Source organism: Plecotus auritus (genome assembly GCF_963455305.1).
Source record: "Plecotus auritus genome assembly, chromosome: 1".
Taxonomy (NCBI): Eukaryota; Metazoa; Chordata; class Mammalia; order Chiroptera; family Vespertilionidae; genus Plecotus; species Plecotus auritus.
In genome coordinates this window covers 232,925,811-232,951,316 of record NC_137770.1, presented here as the reverse complement: position 1 = coordinate 232,951,316, position 25,506 = coordinate 232,925,811, and the positions used below count along the sequence as shown (strand labels likewise).

At 45.8% G+C, this 25,506-nt stretch overlaps 1 protein-coding gene across 1 annotated transcript in view; it reads right to left on the bottom strand.

The window, feature by feature from the left end:
• The window catches only part of SEL1L3 (SEL1L family member 3), a 110,028-nt gene that overhangs the window by 72,141 nt on the left and 12,381 nt on the right, over positions 1-25,506 (bottom strand). The window contains exons 2-6 of the mRNA XM_080657593.1: positions 24,475-25,045; positions 12,767-12,893; positions 10,458-10,579; positions 9,957-10,072; positions 7,015-7,073 (exon numbers count right to left, since the gene is read on the bottom strand). Coding sequence (XP_080513719.1) covers positions 7,015-7,073; positions 9,957-10,072; positions 10,458-10,579; positions 12,767-12,893; positions 24,475-25,045 — 995 coding nt within the window. The remainder of the gene's footprint in view (positions 1-7,014; positions 7,074-9,956; positions 10,073-10,457; positions 10,580-12,766; positions 12,894-24,474; positions 25,046-25,506) is intronic.

Below are 25,506 nucleotides of genomic sequence, written 5' to 3'. Positions count from 1 at the left end.
TAAAAACATATCCTATTAAATAAGAACTTATGTAAATTCAGTTAGGAGGAGGAAGCCACAGCAAGGTCAAAGGTCTTGGCCAAAGACAAAAGGTCAGCACAGGTGACATAACGAAAGTCCACTTTGTCCTCAAAGACTCAAAGGATCAGGAAGGAAAATGGAAGGAGAACTGGGTTAGCACAAATAACAAGGCCAGAGCTGTTCCTTGCGACCTTGATTATATTCAGCAGAGACTGGAGAGCTCCAGATGTCTGTGAGTGAGGACTGACCACATCCATCCTGGGGCCTGGCCATGAGCTCTCTCCCTACACAGCTTAAACAAGGGAGGGGGGCTCAGTGCACTGACCTGGAGAGGTCCCCAAAATTCACTGCTAAGTGAAAAATATAAAAACAAAAGTGCAGAACAAAGGGTACACTTTTAACCTACGAAAGAGGAAAATGAATATATTTTTTTTGTATTTGCATAAAAACTTTGTAAGTATACAGGAAACAAATACAGTATTTCCTCATGGCACAGGGTGCCCTGGGGATGTTAGGGGTGGAATGGATGGGGGCAGAGAGAGAGGCAAGACATCTAACTGTATACCTGTTCATATAATTTTAGTTTTTTTAAAACCATGTGCATTAATTGCCATTTATTTAAAAATTAAAATAGGAAAGTTGCGATGAGAGCATATGTGAACAGCAAGTGGGTGGGAGTGGACATCAAGCCAGGCAAAGAGCAAAGAGCCAGGGAGCGCAGAAGGCAGATGGAAGCAGAAAGAAAGAGCATAAAATGTCAGGTAGGCCGCCAGGAGCCCAGCGAGTCACGGGGGCAACGGGCCAGGGTGATGCTGGTGGGGACAGAGAAAGCTACCAGCGGCTGGATCAAAAAAAGCCAAGCAGAGCTTGGCGGGGAGGGGTGGCAGGGGGGTGGTGGACTGACTGTTAGCAAGGAACCTGACCCTGAGCAGACACACCTAGCTGGAGAGGGAGACAAAAGAGTGACTAGATGGGCCCGAGATGGGCCCCTGCAGACAGCACCAGCTGAGGAATGAGTGCTCCGGACTGCGCTTTAGACAAAGGCAACTCACACGGAAAAGAAGTGCTTCCTCTCCCCACAGCTCTCTTTGCAGAATCTCAGAATTGAAGGGCCAGGAGAAGATGACGGTCTCCTCCCCCACTTTTTTTAGGTGGGACCACAAAGTTATTATCTCAGAGCTGTGCGCTGTTTTCCAAGGCCTTGGAAAGACTTAACTGCCCTCCTGAGACAATACCCGGCACCCCGTGGATACCAAGCAATGCTTCTGCAGTAAAAGCTCTCAGGAACTCTGCTTAACCAGCCCGCCCGCTCCCCTGACGGCCCATCCCTGCATGCTGGAGCCTTGTTTCTCATTTTATCAATGGACATCATAATAATACCTGCCTACAGCGTTGTTGAGGGGATTCAATGAACTAGTATTGAAACAAAGCATTTAGAACAGTGCCTGGCACATAGTAGGCACCATAACGTTAGGATTATTATTATTAACCTAGTCCACTGTTGGACTTCTTCTACCACCTCTTGAGTGACATGCTTAGTACAAGTCAGATGTGTTTGTTTCCAAACAAGTTAATGCCAATTGTATGGTCACTTAATTGTACAATATAATTAAATATTATGTTACCCAATAAAATATGGGTGGAGCAGAAGTTGTTCATTCTGTGAAAAAAGTTGTTCATTCTGAGTTGAATACTTCAAGGAGACTCAGTTAAAAAATGGTTACTGCCCAACCAGCGTGGTTCAGTGATTGAGCGTTGACCTATGAACCAGGAGGTCATAGTTCAATTCCCCATTAGGGCACATGCCAGGGTTGTGGGTTTGACCCCCAGTGTGGGGTGTGTAGGAGGCAGCCGATCAATGATTCTCTCTCATCACTGATGTTCCTATCTTTCACTCCCTCTCCCTTCCTCTCTGAAAAAAAAAAAAAGGTTACTAAAAAATTGTTGTGGAAGTAAGACAATTGTAAAAGATTGGAAAAAGAAATCAAAGACATCTAGATGGATTTTAGGCTCTGATCATTTACAAGTGTCTTTGTTTTCTTTTCATTGGAAGAAACAGACATTGCATGCCGTTTACTCAAAAGATCAGAGAGAACTCTGATCGGGAGTTTCGTATTCAAAGGAAAGGCCCTACCTGGAAAGACTGGCAATGATTGTACATTTCTATCTTTTAATTAAAATAAAATGGTTAAGGTATCTTTTTAAAATAAAACGTTGCTTTAACTGAAGTTGAACAATAAATTACTTGGTGCCTATGGTACTGGGTTATGTTTTTTAGTTTTTTCATCATGATTATAATATAACCAAATAGGAGATCCTTCCAGCTTGGTCTCCAACATTTTTTCTCCTCTAAAATCCTCAGTGGTTGCACAAACATTGCAAGTGATTCCTTGTGGAGTGCACTGCATGATGGTCATCCATTTCTCTGACGTAAGAGTTGAGCTGGATCTTCCAGAGCCCAGGCTGGTTCCTTTCGAAAACCTCAGACACACTGGCAGACGTCTATCTCATCTGGACGTAGGAGAGCTTCCTGGGTTATAACTGCAGAGCATGGGCAGCCAATGCTGTTAACAGACCTCACTCAGGATCAGGAAACAGCTCCAGCTCGAGGGGGCTTTCATAGGGGAACGTAGAGCCGCCAACTAGCTGCCCCCCTCACTCCTTAGAGTAATTCTCATCTTTACTGTCATTCCCTCAGGACCTGCTCTAAATGCTGACCCCTTGTCATCTTCTCAGGCTGCCTCACTCCTTTCCTTCCCAGCATTCGCCACAATTTGTCATTTTAAATTTATTTGTGAATTTGCTGAAGATCTGTCTCCCCCACTAGACTTCTTAGTTCCAGGAAGGCAGGGACTGACGGTATTTGGTCCCAGTCCAGCACTGTGTCTGCCATGCGGCCGCTGTGCTGAATGAGTGAATATAAACTGGATGGATGGATGGATGGATGGATGGATGGATGGATGAATGGATGGACGGACGGACGGACCGATGAGTGGATGGATGGATGGGTGGAATGGCGGATGGATGGGTGAGTGAATTTGACACTGTACAGGTCTGCAGTTGTTACCTGCCACCAAGTGTTACTGGCAGCCTTTCACGCATGCACTGCACTTTTGAGCAGTTAGTGACTGACCTTCCTATACCAATGCCGTGGGAGAGCAGCTGTCATTATGTTTGCACTTCAAGAACAAATAGAAAGGAAGGCGAAGAGGCTTTCCTTGGAACCTCTAGAAACACCTGGACTATTTAGTCCACTGGCTTGGCCCACTCTGAAAGTGCAACTGCAAATATCTAACCATAAGGACCCCAGTGGGCCTGGTGTTAACTCTTTAGTTTGATGGCAGAGGTTCCAGGGATCAGGGAAGGGCAGCTGAGGTGGTGGGGAGGGCACTCCTGGGTGTGGGCACTGCCAGTATTGCCAGGTAAGGACTCACTTCGGTGTTTTACCTGGGATGTTGGATTGGTATGTATATGTACCGGGAAACCAGCCCTCATCTCTACCATCTTCTATGACCACAATGATTTTGTCTTTTCTTAACACTGTGATATTCTGTTCATTATGGAGTCCTGACATTAATTTTGATTGTAGAAAATATTGTAGTAAATGTTAGTTACCATGGTTATTGCTATGAGTTGAATTGTATCCACCCTCAGCATTCATATGTTGAAGTCTGAACTCCCAAGGGCCTCATAATGTGGCCCTATTGGAAACAGGGTCATTGCAGATGTAGTGACTTAAGAGGAGGCCATACTAGGAGCCCTTAATCCCATGTGACTGGGGTCCTCAGAATCAGAGGAACTTTGGGAAAAGACAGACACGCACACCGTGTGAACACCGTGTGAAGACTGGAGTTATGCGGCCACACGTCAAAGAACTGCCGGGGCTGGGAAAGAGGCCTGGATCAGACCTGTCTCTGGAGACTTCAGAGGGAGCATGGCTCTGCTGACACCGTGAACTTGGACTTCTAGCCTCCAGACTGCGAGACAATACATTTCTTTGGTGGACGCTACTCAGTTTGTGGGACTTTGTTCCAGCAGCCCCAGCAAACTAATACAATACTGAGGGTGGTTGGCTTTTTTTTTCCTTTCTCTCCTCACCCTGTTCCCAGCTCTGCATCATACTGCGACCTCTGCGTCTACAATTCACTCATGTCAGCCTCTAGATTTCTGGAATTGAGAAGGAAAGAAAGCCTTTACATAAAAAATGAAAAAGAGCCTATGAAATTCAATTGATTGTCATAAATGTCCTGGGGTTGGAGGTGGGTGTCCAGGGAGTAAAGGGAAGAGATTATTTTACTTTATTTTAAATATATTTCTATTAATTTCAGAGAGGAAGAGAGAGGGAGAGAGAGATAGAAACATCAATGATGAAAGAGAATCATTGATCAGCTGCCTCTTGCACAACCCCCACTGGGGTTCGAGCCCACAACCAGGCATGTGCCCTGACCAGGAATTGAACCATGACCTCCTGGTTCATAGGTCAACACTCAACCATTGAGCCACGCTGGCTGGGCTGGGCTGAGGGAGGGATTATTTTAGACTTCATATCCTGAAACACAAACCCTGAATTTCTGGAGCCCCCTTTACAGGGCACTCGAGGGATTTCCAAAGAGCCACTATCATCCGTTTCACCAAAGCAAACTCGTGGGCCTTCCTATTCTTGCACTCTTCAGAAAAGAGCTCACAGCCACCGGTTATACAGCAAAACTCACTCCTGCCAATTGCCTTTGGGCTGTTCTAAATCCAGTCAGTGCACTTGCAGACTTCTGCTCCAGTCTTGGGCCTCAGTCTACGTGCAATAGAGCCATCAAGTCACCACTGACCTATCTGTGCACGTTAAGGATTAACACTTCTTTAGCCTTTCATATAACTCTAATCCTCTGATCCGGCCATGACACTAAGAATTGTTCTATGTGCCCAGGACCTAAAAGGAATCAGCTTGGCTTAAATGCAAACAGAAATGGTGGTGGTGCAGGGGGTGGGGAGTACAGAGTATGTCCCTTTATTCCCCTGTCTGCTCCTGTTTGCTTTCCTTGCAGTAATAATTGGTTTTCAAGAAAATATGAATTGCGAGGGGCCTTTGAGTGAATGGAGGTGTTTGGAAAGGCAGCTTTGTGATTGGTGTAGTCAATGACTACAGGAGGGAGGAATGATCCCCCACCCCAGCCCAGGCAAGATGTCCAACTGTCCTGATACATTAAAAAAAATACTATATGTTCGAAGCTGGTAATTTTTGTTTCTGTTCTTTAGACTCATTCTTAAGCATTTGATTATATATACTAGAGGCCTGGTGCATGAAATTTGTGCACGGGGGGGTGTGTCCCTCGGCCCAGCCTGCTCCCTCTCCAATCTGGGACCCCTTGAGGGATGTCCAACTGCCCGTTTAGGCCCGATCCTACCGGACATCCCTCTCACAATCCAGGACTGCTGGCTCCCAACTGCTCACCTGCCTGCCTTCCTGATTGCCCCTAACCACTGTTGCCTACCAGCCTGATTACCCCCTAACCACTCCCCTGCCAGCCTGTTTGCCCCTAACTGCCCTTCCCTGCAGGCCTGGTCACCCCTAACTGCCCTCCCCTGCAGGCCTAGTCACCCCTAACTGCCCTCCCCTGCAGGCCTGGTCACCCCTAACTGCCCTTCCCTGCAGGCCTGGTCCCCCGCAACTGCTCTCCCCTGCAGGCCTGGGTCCCCCCCAACTGCCCTCCCCTGCAGGCCTGGCCACCCCTAACTGCCCTCCCCTGCAGGCCCAGTCGCCTCCAACTTCCCTCCTCTGCCAGCCTGGTCACCCCTAAATGCCCTCCCCTGCAGGCTTGATCACCCCCAACTGCCCTCCTTTGCAGGCCTGGTCCCTCCCAACTACCCTCCCCTGCTGGTCTGATCGACCACAACTGCCCTCCCCTGCTGGCCATCTTGTGGCAGCCATCTTGTGTCCACATGGGGGCAGCTATCTTTGACCACATTGGGGCAGCCATCTTGTGTTGGAGTGATGGTCAATTTGCATATTACTCTTTTATTAGATAGGATACTAGAGGCCCAGTGCATGAATTCATGAACCAATGAGGTCCCTTGGCCTGGCCTGTGGGATTGGGATGAGGGAGGTTGGCCAGTTGGGGAGGGACCACGGGAGGGCTCCAGGGCAGGTCTGGCCCATCTTGCTCAGTCCTGATAGGCCAGACCCCAGCAGCAAGCTAATCTACCAGTCAGAGCGTCTGCCCCCCGGTGGTCAGTGCACATCATAGCAAGCGGTTGAGCAGCCTTAGCATATTACGCTTTGATTGGTTGAATGGCCAACTGGACGACTGGACACTTAGCATATTAGGCTTTTATTATATAGGATGATCAAACTATGATGAGGTATCCTGAGTTCCTAAAGAAGGTTGCCCGTGGTTCTGCCACTAACACCTGCTATTATACAGGGATAAAGAAGCAAGTTCAAAAAAAAATTATGAAATACAAGGCAAGGGACCCAATTCTCAGTTTCTATAACTCTTATAGAGAACAGTTCTATAAAGATGAAAAGTTACACCAATATCAATAGTTGCATACATTTCAAATTTAGATTATAAACATAAATATGAAGACTGTCTGCTTTTATGTCTTATACTAGGCCAACGTTACCAACCATTCTCAATAAGCAACATTAATATTTTGATTTATTTTTCAGAATCCTTCGTAGAAGATAATTTCAAAGAAAATGAATAATACAAAGTGCCATGAAAGAAAGAATTTACAATGTGATCTGGAGAGAGAGGTAGTTTCTCCTGCTTAGGAAAAAAGGTTGTGGGGCAAAAGGGAGAGTTTGTGGACAGTAAAAAGGAGAAAGGAAAAAAAAAAAAAGTACAAAGACTAGCCATAGGGCAGACTAGTCCATGCTTGGAAAGCTGAATAAGGAGGTGTGAGAATAATGAATAACGTTAAGGTTGAAGGCTAAGGTATGAAGATTCCTTAACCCTCATTCAGCAACATTTGAATCACAAGAAAGATCACACTTACCTAATGGTCTGATTGTGGTAACTTTTCAAATCCTGTCCAATGCTGGTGGTGACTACTACCTGTGGTGGGAGAGATACACAAGATTCAGTGATGCTTCAATACCCCACATCATAACTATAGTCCTGGATATAAATCACTCAAAACGGGCTGCATAGCCTTTTGCCTGATCAGTTTCTGCAAAAATAAAATTAACAGTTTACTAGCCCTGTGTGTATTTTAAAACTTAAGAAATTTATTTATTTTTAAAAATATATATTTTTTTATTGATTTCAGAGAGGAAGGGAGAAGGAGAGAGAAATGGAAACATCAATGATGAGAGAGAATCATTGTTCGGCTGCCTTCTGCACATCCCCCACCAGGGATCGAGCCCGCAACCCAGGCATGTGCCCTTGACCGGAATCGAACCCGGAACCCCTCAGTCCCACAGGCTGATGCTCTATCCACTGAGCCAAACCAGCGAGGGCAAGACTTAAGAAATTTAATTTCTCTAAATGACTTGATATAGTAAAAAGATCTATAAAGCAGTTTTTCCTGGTGGGTTTCAGAGATTTCCAAACTACAAGCCAAAGAGATAGCTGATGGATGTTTTGTACATTGATGTTTCTCTCTCTTCCTCTCTCTAAAAATCTATTTTTAAAATCGTAAAAAAGGAAAGAAGGAAGGAAGGAAGGAAGGAAGGAAGGAAGGAAGGAAGGAAGGAAGGAAGGAAGGAAGGAAAGAAGACAAGAAAATGCATAAACTACTACAAGGAGTTTCTGAAATTTTTATCGAATTCCATGAAAGCCTTGGGAGGCGGGGTGGGGGGCGGGGGACAAAATTGGTGTCGACTGGCTTCACGCACGGCTGTTTCCCACCCTCTTTTCCCAAGTCCTTTCAATGGTGACAATGTTTGTGTCCCGGATGTTATCAGCTGTCATTAACTGTCATGTATTCTTCTCGGTGTCTTGGATTCCAACACAAACCCCTGGAGTTAAGAAGCTTCTCCTAGCGCTAGCCCAGAGCCAGTGTTTACCAAACATGTGCTGGCCTAACCTGCTTCTCAAAGATGTGCCTACAATACCGCGTCTCAGAAAGACAAACGAGCCCATAAAAACCAACCCAATTCAGCCATCTACAAAATGAAGGAAATGACTCAAATCAGTTGTTTCTCTAAACCAACCATTCACTTTCATTCAATTTGTCCATTTAGTCAAAGTGATGAATATGGTCGTCCCACCACAGAGATGGATTTTGTGTAGGAAAACAATTAAGTATTGTTTTGGGACCTACATTTTTTAGGCAGAACTGATGGAATGGAAAGGAAACAGATAAAAAGTCTACTAAAAAAAAAAAAAATCTTTTTTCTTTCCACCCCATCTGGCCTGCCTAATTCTTCTCTCCTGCTTTATCCGAGCATGTGCTCTGCCATTGAATCCTTCTCTTTAATTAAAGAACTACTTTGATTTACTCTTCTCCTGCTCTCAAAGCTTCCATGACACCCTGCTGCTTTGCAAGCAGAAACCCAAATTCCATAATAATCAAGATTCTCCATATGCTAGCCCTGAAGATAGTTTTTTCTACTATTAGTGTCCTGCGGTCTACAAATTTCTACTCCGGTCAAACTGGCTTATCCGCTCACCCCCAGCGATGTGCTACGATGCTCCCGGCTCTCTTCTGCATCTCATTCTGCCCATCCGTAGGAACTTTCTCTGTGAAAGCTTCCCTGAGCATCCCAGCATGAAGCGCCGTCTCTCGTCTCCGAATCACTGTGAGTCATTTGGCAATTAAGCTCACCTTATGACATCCCTTCACCCGCTTAATGTTAATCCCCAAAATAGTCTATAAGCTGCTTGAGCACAGTGTCTTGCATACAGCAGGTGCAAAATAAGATCTGTGATTTGCTCTAACATGATTTGATACCTAAGTGACACATAGTCCTAAGCTGACCTCGTTAGGAGAAAGCAGCAACCAAGCTATGCCATCAAAATGGTCATGTAAATGAGAAGCTAAAACACGGACCACAGCGATGTCACCTGACATCGTTAAAGAAATAAGCGAACATAAAAACAACCCTAGCCAACATCTCACAGGCTCTTCTCAGTAATGCAACAAGGACTGACCTGATTTCTTTTCTCTTCAGAAAAAGGAAATGAGATAAACCTAGCCACCGAGGGAGGTCTGTGTACCATCTAATAATACATGAGACAAACAAGACGTCTCTTCCAGTTTTGTTGCCAGAAAATCACAAATCAATAAGAAAAGCCGATGAGAAAATAAAGTCACCAGAAGAAAAAGAAGCATACTGACATTGTGTAGATTGAAAAAGGGAATTGTCTTCAATTATAACAGCGGATTTGCCATAATCCATAATATCTGCCTTATGAGAGTTTGAAACAGTTATGAACATTTTTTTTATAGTACGAAGTAGATAAACACCCTTCATCCCACTAGGATTATCACTTAGGTTTGTTAATTATTATTTGTCTGTTTATGCCAAACATAAGCAATTGTTTCAACTGCCCAAAACAGTCAAACAATTTCTTGACTCCACTAACTAATAAATTTCCTGTGTAAAAAAAAAAAAAAAAAAAAAAAAGCTGTAGATCCAATGACACTATATAAACACGGCTGGTGCTGTTTTAACATTTATCTTCACAAAGCCTATCTCGTCAGGGGAAAGCGCCCGATTCCTCAGATAATTGTGGCTCTATAGCCGGCTCTTTTATTTACTCATTCACAGTATGGTTGAAAGAAGCACTTTAAAGAGCCAATTAAATGGGATGGGATTCTTATGATTTAAACTTCAATCCATTAAAGTTTGATTGAAAAAGTGTATAGTTGTAAGGAGTTTATCATTTGCCACAAATTTGCTATTAGCGATTGTCTTGCTTCCTGACTATACAGCCATGCTTCACATTAAGTGATGATGCCGATAGGCGTCTCAGAGCAACGCGCGTGGGTACCTGGCCTCCATTGAACGAGATATCCAAGCGAAACCACTCCTTCAAAGGCAGGGTGAATTTCGTCTTTACAGCAAGGTCATCTCCTTGGACAAGATGCATTTGAATATGCAAGAGGCCTAAGAGAAAAATTAAAACTCATGAAAATGACCAAAAAAATAACAACAACAACCAAAAACTCAGGAGTGAATGAAGTGGCTACATCTTTCCAACAACTGTCCTAAGAAGCTACCAGATTAGCTCCCGTTCCTTCTCCCTTTAAACAAAAACAAAACCAGAAAGAAAAAAAAAGGAAAAATTACATGCGTGCATTCCTTTGTAAAGAGACAGCTATTTTAAGCTTCCAGAAAAAAAAAGTTTAATTTGACGCCTGCATTTGAAAACCATCACTCTCACTAAATTGCCACGTTGACAGTATCTTCCTTATTCTAGACAGACATATATGCCAATAGACAGAGCATGAGAAAATGACGATACTGTTTTAAGGTTCTATTTCATACTTACCCTCTTCAGTAAGAAATACAGAAGGCGTGCCGTACATCTCGTTGGAATCAACGAAGTACAGAATCCCGCAGAGACTGGCCTTGCAATAATGGAGTAAATAAAGCCACAATGAAACAGTAAACCTGTAAGAGTGAGGGGGAGGAAATTATGCAGATTGGTATCATCCACACACAGGTAATTATAGTTAACAATGACCAAGTAAAATTGCTTTCTTTTTAATGAAGGGATAGATCTGCCCTGGTGTTCATCGGGGAGATCAGCTTGCGAAGCTTGGTTTTTGAGACAAAGGAGATATAGTTATAGAAACTGTAAAAGACAGGAGTTAAGCATCATGGTACTCAGCTGGCAGACATTCTACCTGTACCTAAACCTCTGTTTCTGTGCCTCTATGAGAACCTCACATGCCTGCCATTTGAATTCTTGATTAAGTCTTCTAAAGCCAGACACAGAATGAGAATCTGGATTTTAATAAGAGGTGATTTGATAAGAAACTATTCTAATTTCAATGATTAAAAGAGAAACATAATTAGGGCTTTCTGAGCAATTTTGTCTCTTTCAAAGATAAAAGTGTAAGGTAGAAAAAAGTATCATAATCTGCAAATGGCATCACTATATGCTAATTGGGACACATATATACTATTTTAAGGCATACATTAGGTTGAGTATCATAGTTCTGGCTGACCAATATGGGACAATTAATCTAATTATTTCATTTCTGAATTGGGGCTGTTTTAGTTGAAAAAAAAATATTGTACATCTGTGATTTGTGGAGTGAGGATAAAATAACAGTCATCAACTTAACTAGGATAGATTTTAGCCAAGATATAGGACCCATCCATCACTCAGCAAATATTTGCTGAACACTTGCTTGGTGTCACACACTGAGTGAGTGACCAGCAGCTCAGAGATGAGGCCCGGGGAGTAACTGCATTTTGCTCATGAAACAGGAATCAAGGTCAAAACAAAGGCACAGAGTTCTCTCCATCCTCCCAGTAAGGGATTCACAGTTTGGGGGTAAAGTGGCAGTGGCCTGGGGCTCTTTGGGGATATAGCCAAACAAGTCCTTTAGATTATTCTGGGCTTTATAATCTGGCCTCCAAATCAGTGGTAAGATATGCAGACAGATGGTGCCACACAGCTCCCTCCTGACCCACCCAGCTGAGCAAGCTCATGAAGATAAGTTATTACAAGGAAGCTTAGCAAGAACATACGCTCAGTAAAGTGACTCAAGATCTTTCTACAGCCAGCAGCCGGGGAAGAATTAAATCACTCTGCTAAATCCATCCAGTCTGAGGTGAACCAGGAACCATTTTCAGCATCTTTAATTCAGCAGAAGGAAAAAATATATATCTGGGATTTTGCTGAAATCAACAAAGATCAGAAGTGGTGGGATTTCCAGCAGCTCATCCCATCTTCCAAGACAGAAAAGGCAGGGCAAAGGCTGCAATCTGTGCTGGCTGTGGCTGGCTGCCCTCGAAACCCTGCAGACACCTCAGGCTCCCACACCTTACCCCCCACTTGTGTCTTTCCTGGGACCGTGACATGGAAAGTCTAAGGCAAATTGAGGGTTGGTAAGCGCAAGAATAACTCAAGAATACTTTGAAGTTTTCCAGTCCACAAATTCTGCCTAAGCCATGTAGATCGCAACATTTTCTCAAAGCATACGACAAAAGGTTTTTCTTGTCTTCTTAAGGGATTCCACTAGCCTGCTCTGGTCCTCAGGTAAAAAGAGCATGGCCAGCCCTAACTGGTGTTCTCAGTGGTTAGAGCATCGGCCCCCACACCAAAGTGTCACAGGTTTGATTCCAGGTCGAGGGCAGGTGCTTGGGTGGCAGTTTCAGGGCTCAGGTGGGAGGCAACCAATTGATCTCTCTCTCTTTTCTCTCTCTCTCTCTCTGTCTCTCCCTCCTTCCCTCCCTCCCTTCCACTCTCTGAAAAAAAATCAATGGAACCCAACCACTGTGGCTCAGAGATTGAGTGTGGATTATGAACCAGAGGAGAGTGTGGCTCAGAGATTGAGTGTGGACTTATGAACCCAGAGGTCACAGTTCGATTCCCAGTCAGGACCCATGCCTGGGTTGCAGCTCCATCCCCAGTGGGGAGCATGCAGGAGGCAGCTGATCAATGAGTCTCTCTCATCATTGATGTTTCTTTCTCTCTCTCCCTCTTCCTTCTTCTCTGAAATCAATAAAAACATACTTTAAAAAATCAATGGAAAAAATATCCTTCGGTGAGGATTAACAACAACAAAAAGAGCATGCCCCCTCCCCCGCCCCCGCCCGCAGCCCTCACCCTCTGCCCATTCTTACACTGGGTAATCTATCCGCTGGCGCCGGGTGGCCTCCAGCTCACGGTTCCGAAATCTCGGCAACTTCTTCACAATGCCTGTGTTCTCTCCACTGGAGGCATAGAGAAAGCCCAGGAGGGTGACCACATCTGCAAAAGACAAGACGCCGCCTTTCAATGATCTCCAGAAAAGCATTGCTTCCCAAATCACCTTCTTCCCGGACCCCTCTGCCTAGCTCCAGTCAAGCACTGAAATGAAATAGTCTGCAAATCTTAGCAAACGTTTCTCAAACAGAGACTATATACCAGGCACACCTGCTCAGCACGTTACAGAACTATCCCAGTTAGTTATCATAGCAACCCCATAAATTAGACTGTATTATTTCCCCCGTTCTACAGAGAAGTCCGAGGCAGAGAGAGGTAAAATTACTTGCCTAAGGTCACACAGCTACTAACTGGTGGATCCAAATTTCACGTTGCGAGCTCAGCTCCTAGGTGCTTAACCATTTTACATGCTGTCCTTCTAATGCTAAGAAAAGCATTTTGAATTTGTGTCATAATAGTAAGCTAACATCTCAGCAGCATACACTATGGTCCGCAAGGCTATAAAATAATAACTTAATGTACAAAATATATACATTCATTTAATCCTCATTATTGTCCCCAGTTTACAGGTGAAGAAATGGAAGATCAGCTGCCAAAATAATGGCTTTTATTTAACACTTAGACTATGCCCAGGCAATATGCGAAGCACATTTCAGGGAAAAAATCTCATTTAATTTCACAACCATCTATGAGATGAGGTCTATTATTATTCCCATTGAATAGATGCCGAGTCTTAGAGAAGGTTATATAATAAGAGGTGGAGCTGGGATTCAAACTCAAGCAGTTTGGGTTCAGAATCCATGCTCTTAAAATTGAACAGTTATGTTTTTTTCTTCTGTGCAGACTTTCCTAATATACTCAACACAATACCCTATGCAAATATTACTAATCATACCCCTCAAAACCAAATAGAGAGCCCTCCACTTCATTTTGCTAATGTGGGAGAACTCTGTGGCTCTAGAAAAGAGGGTGTCCATAACAAATCTTAAAGGGAGAACTGAGTTGCTTCATCTATATTTAATACCTATTGCTTTAAACAAGGCTAATGTCAATTTCTTATTTCCTATACCTCTCTCCCCGGAAAGAAGAATGAATTCACTAAACTCAACCTAGTAATAAGGATCACTTTTCTCTTGCTTTGAAGTACTCCTCGGTTTCAACGCCCATGATTAAAATGGTGGGAATATTCTATTTCCCTGGACTTCTTGGAGAGGGAAGGTTTGATTTCTGTACGAGTTACCAAAAGCCAATATGGCACAAATCATGGGAGCCTCAATCGGGGATGATGAACACCCCAGCTCTCATTTCTCTATGAAAAAAAAAAGCGCATTTTATTACAGAAAGAGGTACCTCTGGATCATTAATACTTGGACATCATAGGAGTAAAGTTTTCATAATCTCAGACTTCTGTGTACATACCTAATAGAATTACTAGTAAGTAAGCCCAATTTCCCCGGTGCCCACAAATCCACCTGTTTCGTTATATACGGATGCATTTGGAAACCCGAAAGTGTGGCATTATCACTTTCAATAGAAATACTTCAAACTTTTTTTCTTTACAGTTTGAGCTCAAGTTGGGCACATTGGACTTGCTGGTTGGTAATGGGGATGGGGAGGGGGGATTAGAAATAAAAATACTGCAGATATGTCTTCGGAATCTGGGAGGGAAAAAAATCACCAAGAGGCTGATATCAGCCCAACTCTGGTTTGGCTTCCACAGTGTTGATTGGAACAGAAGAGACCAGATGGCCATATCAGGCCCCCCTCCCCCAGGCCCTCTGCTAGCGATTGCTGCGGAGTTATCCAGTGGGTATTAGCAGCAGTTATCAAAATGAGCAGGATTTGATTCTGCCCGACCTGACTCCAGTAAAGGGCAGTGTTATAAAGAGGTCTCCAAAGAGAAAGGAATGAAAAGTGAATGTTGACGAGCCTGCCCTTAGCTCGGGCTCAAAGTAAAGCAGGTTGAGCAGGTGAACTTGCAGCAAAGACACTGTGGAGGGAAAACCTAAGACCCAAAGATCTAAAATCATTTTACAAGAACACACACCTTCTGTAGCCGACAAGGCCAAAGTGATGGTGGTTTTCTTATAAAATCTGTAGCTTCAATAATAGTTCTATGATGTGGAGTCCGATTGCAACTTCCCTTCAGTAGTATGTTGTTTTTACATTTAGTTAGAAATAATGAATGAGAATGAAGCTTTGTGGCAGGAAAGGACTTCCAAATTCATCAAGCCTAGGAGAACAGACAGGCTTCTTTTCTAGTTGTTGCCTGTGGCTGCTTGGAGTGCTGCAACTGGTTAGTGGTGGCTCTCCTAGGCACCAGAATGGGGACTAACAACCAGTGACAATCGCCAAGAAAGAATTCACAGCTGGAAAAACTGAGCTCCAAAGAGGTGAAGTGGCTTGTCCAACTTCTTCTAGAGCAGTGGTTCTCAACCTTTCTAATGCCGAGACCCTTTAATACAGTTCCTCATGTTGTGGTGACCCCCAACCATAAAGTTATTTTTGTTGCTACTTCATAACTGTAATTTTGCTACTGTTATAAATCGTAATGTAAATATCTGTGTTTCCCAATGGTCTTAGGCAACCCTGCTAGCGGTTCTCAATCTGTGGGTCACAACCGCTGCTGTAGAGCCTAAGACCATCGGAAAACACAGATATTTACATTACGATTCATTAACAGTAGCAAAAATTACAGTTATGAAGTAGCAACGAATACAACTTTATGGTTGAGGGTCACCACAACATGAGGAACTGTATTAAAGGGTCACGGCATTAGAAAGGTTGAGAACCACTGCTCTAGAATGTAAGCTCCAAGAGGGCAGGGATATTACGTCATTCATTGTTCCATTCCCAAAGCCCAGAACTGTGCCCGACACTTGACAGAAGCTCCAGAAATATTTAGTGAGTGAGCGAATGAATAAACTAACAAACGACTATCGCTGTGGCCACATCAGGATTTGAACCTCTCTTTGGCCCAACACTTTCCACAATTCTAGAATGTGGCCTATGCTGCCTGAGCCAAATAATAGTCTCTCTTCTTTCAGGTCCTTCCCCCAAATCCATTTCTTTGGCTTTTCTGGAATGAGGAAGTCGGGTAGGAAAAGGCCATCATTACAACATAAACATAAAATGCCAGGAAAGAAGTTCAGGTTTGGAACCTGCCTCCTTGACTGTTTTATTTCGTTTAAATATTTTTATTGATTTTGGAGAGGAACGGAGAGGGAGAGAGAGAGAGAGAAACATCAATGATGAGAGAGAATCATGGATCAGCTGCCTCCTATACGTCCCCTACTGGGGATTGAGCCCGCACACTGGGCACTGGTTGTTATTCCCCATTCTGGGCAAGAATCGAATTGTGACCTCCTTCTTTATAGGTTGACGTTCAACCACCGAGCCACACCTGCCTGGCTGCTTTATTTCCCTCATCTTAGAGCAAGAAGAGGCATTCGATATCATGTGGTGCAAACTCCTTCATTTGAAGACAAGGAAAGTGTGAGGTCTTGTTGAAGGTTGTACAGCTAATAAGGGACCCAGGTATGACACAAACCTGGTCTCCAACTACAGACCAATGGGCTCGTCCTAAACCACATCACGTGTCACAAGGCTTCCCCGAGAACTAGGGCTGATGTCCAGCTGGCATGCCCCTGTGAGGCCACACTGGTTGTTAAATACAAATATATGTCCAAGGCCCCACCACCAACCACCCACCCTGGCCTCTCCTTCAGGGTGAGCCTGGCTCAGCAGGGCTCCAGCACCGTCCTATTTCAGCACTAGGGCTAGCGCCTGCGGACTGACCGAGCCCCGCCCCCCCCACCTCTTCCTGGTTATTAAGTATTTTGCATATCACCCTTGGGTGGGGTGGCTGGGAGGTCTAGGAGCCCATTGTCCGGTTCAGCTGAGTGATCAGAGCCCTGACAAAGGCACCTGCTCCAGGGAAGATCCGTTTCCACGAAACAAAGCCCTACTCTGGGTATGCATCAAACATGTCACAATAATGCAGCTGAGAAGCTTTGTGGAGAAGTTAAGAAATAGTCTTGTTGCAAGGAATAACTATGACTATAAATCTGTAAACAGAACCTAGAGGACAACAAGCTAAGATTTTTCAACCTGGAGAAGGAAAGCTAGAGCGCAGGTAACTCAATAATGCTTTCCAAGCACGGGGCATTCAAAAGACAGTGGTGAGGGGGGTTTTATTTTCCTTAAAGCCGAAGACGGAGAACAAACACCCTACTCTCCAGCAAGTACAATTTAGGTCAGAACTTTCCCCCAAAAGATGCTAGGCAGGGAAGTGAGTGACTAAGGATGTCTGTGAAATGTTCAATACAAGGAGTCTTAATAAATCCCACTCCCAGTCACTTCTCCTCCAAACATACATATGTGTGCAAAAAGATACATGTACAAGGATGTTTGGCAAAACCTCGCTGTTAATGGTAAAAGAGTATAAATGACCTGCATGACCATCAGTGGGAGACAAGTTAAATTGAGGACCTTCAGGCAATGCAATGCTAAGCAGTTATTGAAAAGAATGAGTTTGTGCAGCACGGGCTGGCACAGAGAAATCTCGGCTGCACTGTTAATGAGTGCGGGGCAGAGAGTATCGTGTCCTCCCTCCTGTGTACGAAGAGAAGGGGCCATCCTCGTAATGTTCACAGGTGCAGAGAACATTTCTGGGAAGAGACACAAGAAACGAGTGCTGCTGAGTTTGCCTCTAGGAACGGGACAAGCGGAGTGTGGTGTGGGGGTGCGGGGAGTGGGAGCTTGCCCTTCCCCCAAACCCTTTTACACCCTCTGAACTTTTTTTTAAAAATATATTTTATTTTATTGGTATTTCCACAGAGAGGAAGGGAGAGGGATAGAGAGATAGAAACATCGATGAGAGAGAAACATCGATTAGCTGCCTCCTGCACACCTCCCACTGGGGATGTGCCCGCAGCCAAGGTACATGCCCTTGACCGGAATCGAACCCGGGACCCTTCAGTCCGCAGGCCGACGCTCTATCCACTGAGCCAAACCGGTTTCGGCCCATCTGAACTTTTTAAACCGGGTGCATGTGTTACTGTTTTGGCTAAAAGAAGAGAGGACAACATTCTTTGAGCATTTCTGTTCGGCAGGGAGAAGGGACTGGCCATATTCAGAGGCCTCCCCACCCTTGGGCCTCCATGGACGTTCTGTCCACTTCAAAAAGACAAAGTCCAGCGGGGGAGGAAAACAGGATGATACACGTCGGTGAGAATTCAACTTAAAACGAAGGGTATTCCTTCCGATTTGGAACCTGGGCTAGGACTGTATGAGCATACTTGAGTAAAAGACTGAAATAGCAAAGCAGGAGCATCAGGACGTCGGTCTCCAGTTAAACACGCACCTGAGCCTGGGCTTCCCCTCCGTAAAGAGAGGACGAGAATAATGCTCTTTCCCATGGGAATATTATGAGGATTAAATGAGGCAATGTGCATGGAAAAGGTGTTTTGAGAATCATAAAGGGCAATGCAGATACAAGGCATTAATTAGTGTTCTTACAGGGAAATTCAGACTACGGTGATTAACTGGGGGGGGAAACAAAGGGACTAAGTCTTTTTTTTCTTCTTCTTCTAAAAGTGCCAAATACACAGTTCTTGTAATTACAGACGGTATCGTCATGTCATTGAGTTGAATAATCCTGCTGCATAAACTGATATTTCATAAAGACAGGCAAAGTCTGGCTCCAATATTTGACTTAATCTTCTATTGGTTTGTTATAATGGAATTCTGTTCTAAGAAACCATTCTTCCAATCCAACAGATCTGAAGATGAGAATACATTTTAAGTGAAAGGAAAGAAAGGTGGGAAAGAAGAAAACTGCCATGCGCCCCAGTTTTTGAACTAAGAGGAAAGATTAGAAAAATGTTCATACAGGGAAACATGAGGGTAAAATTTAATTTCTTTTTTTTTAATATTCACCCGAGGATATTTTTTTTTTCACTGATTTTTAGAGAGTAGAAGGGAGAGGGCTAGGCAGAGAGAAACACCGATGTGAGAGAGACACATCGATTGGTTGCCTCCTTCAACCCGGGCCAGGAGCCTGCAACCGAGGTACATGCCCTTGACCAGAATCAAACCTGAGACCCTTCATTCCACAGGCTGAAGCTCTATCCACTGAGCCAAACCAGCTAGGGCAGGGCAGAATGTTTAGCACACCTTGGCATGGCTCCAACCTGCCTTTCTAGTCTTATTTCCTGAACTGCTCATCGCCTCAAATGAGTGCTGCTCCTCCACATTTCCACCCTGTGGTGGACTTTGGTGCTCCATCCACATGGCACTCTCTCTCCCTAGGCAGAGACTCAGTCTCAGAATCCTTCGCAACACGGCAATGGAGGCAGCCACACCCAACCACTCCGGGTCAGCATGCAAGACGAAACCTATTTGCTATCCCTCAGATCAAGGGATGCAGACTAGCCAACACACCCCCATCAGCCTGCACTCCCTCCTCTGTGCCCGTCCCTTCTGCCTGGATGCCCTTCCCTCCATTCCTGTTCTGACTATGAAAACTCAACTCATTCTTCCAGTCTCTGTTCAAACGTCACCTCCTCTGTGAAGAAGGCTGGCAAAGCACCTAACACTAAAGACTGCTTGATGACGTTTTTTTCAATGAATTAATGACTTAAATAAAGAGCTCCATGGCATCACCCAGCAGTGATTAATGGTTAAGTGTAGCATTTGGAAACCAAACTACTTGGGTTCAAATCCCTGCTCCATCATGAATAGCTGTGTGCCCTTAGACAAATTACGCTATCTCTCTGAGTCAGTTTCCTCTTCTGTAAATATGACCCAGAGCACTGGGCAGATCTAAATTAGATACCCACCGAAAGCACTTCACACAGTGCCTGGCAGTAATGGAAAGTAGCTGTTCTATTGGTAGCTGTATTTACCTCCTGAATAATCCCCTAAAAAGAGGGAAAGATGGTGTCTGCATTTTTGAGTGCCCAGATTGAGTAAAGAAATTGGCACATAGTAGGTACTCAATCAACCTTTGTTTAATTAAATTGAACATGACACACATCATATGGAGTGGTGGAACAACAGAGGACTAGGGAAGGCCAAAGGGTGGAGAGTTAATTTCTGATTGTGGAGATCCAAGAGAAAAAAATAAAGGAAAGAAAAATGCTTTGAGGTGGGGTGAGGGAAGGGTTGAAATCTGAGCTGCCTACTGAAATGTGGGCATAATTTTGCCAGGAAGACATGGCAGGTGGCAATGGTGGGGAGATGTTGGTGGGGAGTGGGAGTAAGGGATGGCAGCTATCCAGGTAAAAGGACTTGCTTTAGCCAAGGCATAGGGGTGCAGAGTCAAACTAATCAAACTCAAACTACAAGGGCAGGCGCACAGGGTGAAGGCGAGCTCATCACGTGTGGTTGCAAAGGAGGATCGCTGACCTGAAGGCTGCAGCCTTCACCAGCATAGCCATCATGGGCCCCACCTGGGAAACTGCAGTGTGAGTGCGTGCATGGAGCCCCAGGGAAGGCACGCAGCCACCGCCAACCCCCATACGCTCCCTAATGTGGCAACAGCCTGCAGAGTGAGGAGACTGTCACAGCGTGACGGTCACACATAAGCATAAGAGAGAAAAAGGTCCTTGCCCCTCGGCGAAGAGCACTCATTACTCAGTCTCATCACTCAAGCGACAAATAGTCACCGCACACCTGACACACACAGGCACCGTGTCACTGGAACGAAACAATCCAGGACCCTGGCCTTATGGAGCTTGTGTTTCTAGGATGAAGACAGCAACCAGCAAAAAGCAATAAAAGATAGTCAATGACAATGTCCAGTAGCAATAAAGCTGTGGAGGAAAAGAGAGGTGATCACAATGGGGTGGGGTGGCAGGGGTGGGGCTGCTGTCGGAGATAAGGTGGGCAGGGAAGTCATGTCTGATGAGATGCCATCTGTGCAGGGGTATGAAGAGGTAAGAGAGGGGGGAAGGACCATCTTAGGAGGAGGGAGTAGTAGTGCAAATGCCCCTAAGTGGGAGAGAACTCGGTACATTTGTGGAGAAGCAAACAGGCTCCCGTGGCTAGAACAGGTGGGCACGGGCAGCATGGCAGGAGGTGGGCGGGAAGGGGACAGGAACAGACTCCACGGGCCATGGTAAGCGACACAGGCTGACCTTTAGTGACTGGCATAGGAGCAACTGCCTGTGGGAGGTGATGGAACCTGCTGGCACTGCTGCTATGTGGGGGGAGAGGCAAAGCTGGGAGGCCACCTGCAGGCCGTGGCCGCAGTCCAGACAGAGCCGGGGTGGTTTAAACCACATGACAGCAATGCAGGTGGTGCAAGGGAACTGAATATACAATGAAGTATGAAGACAGAAGGAACAGGACTAGCTGGCCTCTCACAGTAGGGCATGATGGGAAGAGAAATCTGATGGGCCTACAGCTACCCACCCGGGTGGTGGATTTCTCTCTCTGGGTGAGTTCACGCGTGAATCAGGCACACATGCGATGGGTGAGGGACCACAGCTAAGGCCTGGTCCCCCCCCCCGCCCCCACCAAGGAAATGGACAGTAGTGTGTAGAGCCACAGGTGTGGTGTACCTGGCCACCTATGGCCCCTGCGCCTGGAACGTAGCAGGAACAGGTGCACCAGCATGCAGGTGGCCGAGCCTGGCCACACAGGTGTCCTGAGCGGCTGCCCACTTCTGACCCAGGGTAAGTTTACGCAGCAGGGCCAGACAAAAGTCTGCGGCATCTCTACCGAAAATCAGACCCCCAGCCTGGCCTGGGACGGGTCCTGGCAACGGCGATCAGCTGCAGAGGTGTATGCGCAGGCACAGCCTCGCCTCAGCCATGGGCATGGTCACTCCAGCCTTACTCACGGCACCACCGCGCACGGGGCCTGTGGCTCACTCCCCTTATAAAGGAAAAAGGAAACGAAAGCAGAAAGGCGGTACTTCAGTCCAGAGGCAGTGCCCTCGTGGGATACCAGGGACTTGACTCAGAAACCGTTTCCCACACCCGCCACCAGTGCCGGCTACAGACAGGGACCCAACATGAAAGGCGCTGCGCGGCTCCCTGATGCCATCTTGTTCGCCAAGAGTCCCTGCAAAGAACAAGCCAGAGGCCTGGCCCCTGGCCCCCGCACAGCCGAGGTCGAGAACAGAGGTTGCTCTTTTGATTGGAGGGAGAGGAAACGTTCCCCATTCCTGGTGAACAAATCACAGCCGTGCAAGCAGAGCTGGTTTTGAGGGTGCACGAGCTCCCCCGTTTTCAGTGACTCTGACTCTTAGAAAAGGTTTCCCTCTGTGTTATGCTTGCGTTAGATCGGTTCTCGCCCCACAAGTCATGGTCCGGAGAAGGTGGGGAGAAAAACCTGAGCCCTGTGAATGTGGGAAAGGCCAAGAAAAGACATTTTAAGGCTATGATCAGGTGCCCCAAGAACTCAGCCAGGCCGTAAATGACTTCATTTGAAAACTTCCAGCTTGCAATCCAGTCATTCTTTAATGAGAAATATGTGATCTCAGGCCAAATACGAAATGGGATCATTAAATCTTGACAAAATCGAAGGCAAAGCAAAACTGTGGCTGTGTGTGCCCCTGCCTCCTTCTCCTTAACAAACCAGGTCCCCCTGCAGAAGGCCATCCAGACGGACGCTGGCACGGGCTTCTGACTGGGAGAGGGATGCGTACTGATCATTAAAATGCATGCCATTCACTGATTTCAACATTTAATTACCCACCCCACACCCGACGCTCACACATGCAGGAAAGGGATTGGCCTTCTGCTTCCAGGTATCTCATACTTAAAGTACCACACAGACACGGGCTAAGCCAGACACAGACCACGGAGATTAAAAACAAAATGTAGGATAAAACTGTACAGAACTCTGCACACACACAAAAGTGCACAAAGAAAGAGGTGGGATCTGGCCCAGCCGACATGACTCAGTGGTTGAGCATTGACCTATGAACCAGGATGTCATAGTTTGATTCCTGATCAGGACATATTCCCAGGTTTTAGGCTTGATCCCCAGTGCCGGGCATGCAGGAGGCAGCCAATCAATGATTTTCTCTCATCATTGATGTTTCTATCTCTCTCTCCCTCTCCCTTCCTCTCTGAAATCAATCAAAGTGGTGGAGTCTGAACAAAGGCCTGTAGTTAAGAGTTTTAGCTCCACATCAGTTTCCCCTTCCCTAGTTTCCATACCGTGCTCTCACTATGGATGACGTCACCATTAGGGGCAGCTGAGGGGGGGCGGCAGGGGAAGGATACATAGAACTTGTTACCATTTTTGCAACTTCCTATGAATCTGTAATTATCTCAAAATAGTTTTTTTAATGCCAAATGTGTTGATTCTATGGAAAGTAGCCTCTGACAGGCTATAATATATAGTTGCACAGGCCTTGAAGTTTTCATTACATGCGGGGCTGTGTGAGGGTGGCCCCAGGAAATGCTGTTTTCCCCACGTCCTTAAGTCACCTTTCCCTGCACCAGTCCTCCACGATCAGGTGTCAGCCCTTCCTGTGGAAGGGTCTGCTGTCACAGGCCCATGGATTTCCTCCACCCACCAACCCTGCCTGGGTCTGGCCACAGTTAATTCTAGATCAAAGTTCCCACAGCTCCACCCCTGGTCCAGAGGTTCTCATGCCTTAGGATCCTATCAGAAACAGTCATGAAAATGTGTACATGCTGATTCCAAGGCCCTGCTCCCACAGATTCTGACCAAGTCTGTATGGATGGGTGCTGGGAATTTGCATTTGCAACTAGAGTCCTGGCTGGTTTATTCTGTTGCAGTGTGTCCTACTAGGGCCACACTTTGGGAAACGCTAGACCCAGGTGGTTCCTGGGAGCATGCCCAGGGTGGCTCCCCACTGCAGGGTACGGAGAAGAGCTGGCAGGCACTCAGCATAGCAAGGTGCCGCTGTCACCGACGGAGGGATATTCAGACCCCTTCTTCTAAGTGTGTATAGTCAGAGAGGTCCAACCCCAGTGCTTAAGGGAGACGGAAGAAGGGCGCAGGAGTCTCCTGTACGGATCCTTCAGAGGCTGTGCCCATATGGCATTTAGGATAAAACGCTGAGTTTGGACACTATCATCCGTCATCACGGCTACTTTTCACTGAATGCTCATTATGTGCTAAGCAAATTACAACTCATTGAATTCTCACAACATTGCTCTGAGAAAATTGTTACAGTATTCCCACTTTACAGAGAGGAAAACTGAGGCTCCAAGAGTTCCGAAATTACATAGGCAGAAGGCAAGTGGAAGAGCCAGGAGTGGAAGCCAGGTGTGCTTGGTTGGGAAGCTCACTGATGCTGGAGGGGTTTCTGAGGGGAGACGGGAGGAAGATCTTCCCAACGCTTGTTTTAGTGGCATTAATGCTCCTTTCCAACTTAAAGCAGATCCAAACCTCTCAAGGTCCCCCTTCCATGGCCCCTCTGCCCCTCTCTCTCTTTCACCTTCAGTCCTATTCTGTCCAACTGCTTCTCCTCTCCTCACCTATTCACCTTTCCCCTTTCACCCCCAAAGTCTAAAATTACAGGCTCCATCTCCCTCAGTCTCCCCCAACTGCTAATATAAGAGTTTTCCCCTGCCCCTCTTATGGTAGAGGCTATCTGAAGAAATGAATTAGGTTCCTGGCAAGGCAAGTGACCTACCATTTTCAAGAGGACACTGGGGAATCTTGTTTGCCCGAAGGTTCCAAATATAATCCATGTTCCACTCAAGGCACACTTGATGGTCTTTGAAAGGGCGTTCAAAAGGCGGGACCGTCTTCAGCAGAGTGTAATTCTTCGCAACAGCGTGTAGCAAGTTTTCGTCCCATTTAACATTCACGTCTCCACCACTGTATTTGTGAGTAATCCAGGCGCGGAGTATCACCACCGACACGGAAATGGAGTGTCTGATGAAATAATCGTCTCTGTAAACCATGATGCTTGGAAATTTCACCTGCACTAGGTGTGTCCTGCTGGTGTGAAGATGCTTCTCGTTCTTCCACCGTTTTTTGTACACAGGAATGCTACTCCTGAACTCGGATGAGACCACCGCTTCCAAATTGACAACGCAAGGCTGAGAGCACAAATACTCAACCGAGACTTCAGAAATGTTGCGAACATTTCCTTCAACGACAGTGAAATAAATGAAGTCTTTGTGAGTCACGCTCTGATCAGCGTTGGATATCACGGACGTCGTCAGGGAGGTCTGCCGGCCCCAAGATGGCACAAAATTCTGAAAAGAAAAATAATACAGAGAAAGTTTAAAAATGATCATATTAACAGGTAAGTGAATCATGATTTTCCCGGGATAAAAAAAATCCATGTCCATAAAGCAACGAACGAGGAAGATAAAAGATGTCGAAATCACTACTGAGCAATTGGAGAAAAACCAACACATGCACACACACAAATACACATGAAGATTAGGCCACATTGACTCTCTCCCCAGACTCAGTAGCATCTGCTGATCAGAACGTGCCTTTCAAACTGCGTGGCAGTCATTCCAGAGCTGGTTTCCGAACCGAGGAGCCAGTTCATAACACATCCAGGCACAATGCGTCTGCCTTTGAGTGAAAAAGAGAACAATCGGGCTTCAGACATTTCCAAACTATTGTCCTGACTGCAAATGCTGGAGAGCCGCAGCCAAATCAGAGGGCTGGAGAAGACCTCAAAGTGCACCCGAGAGGGAACATG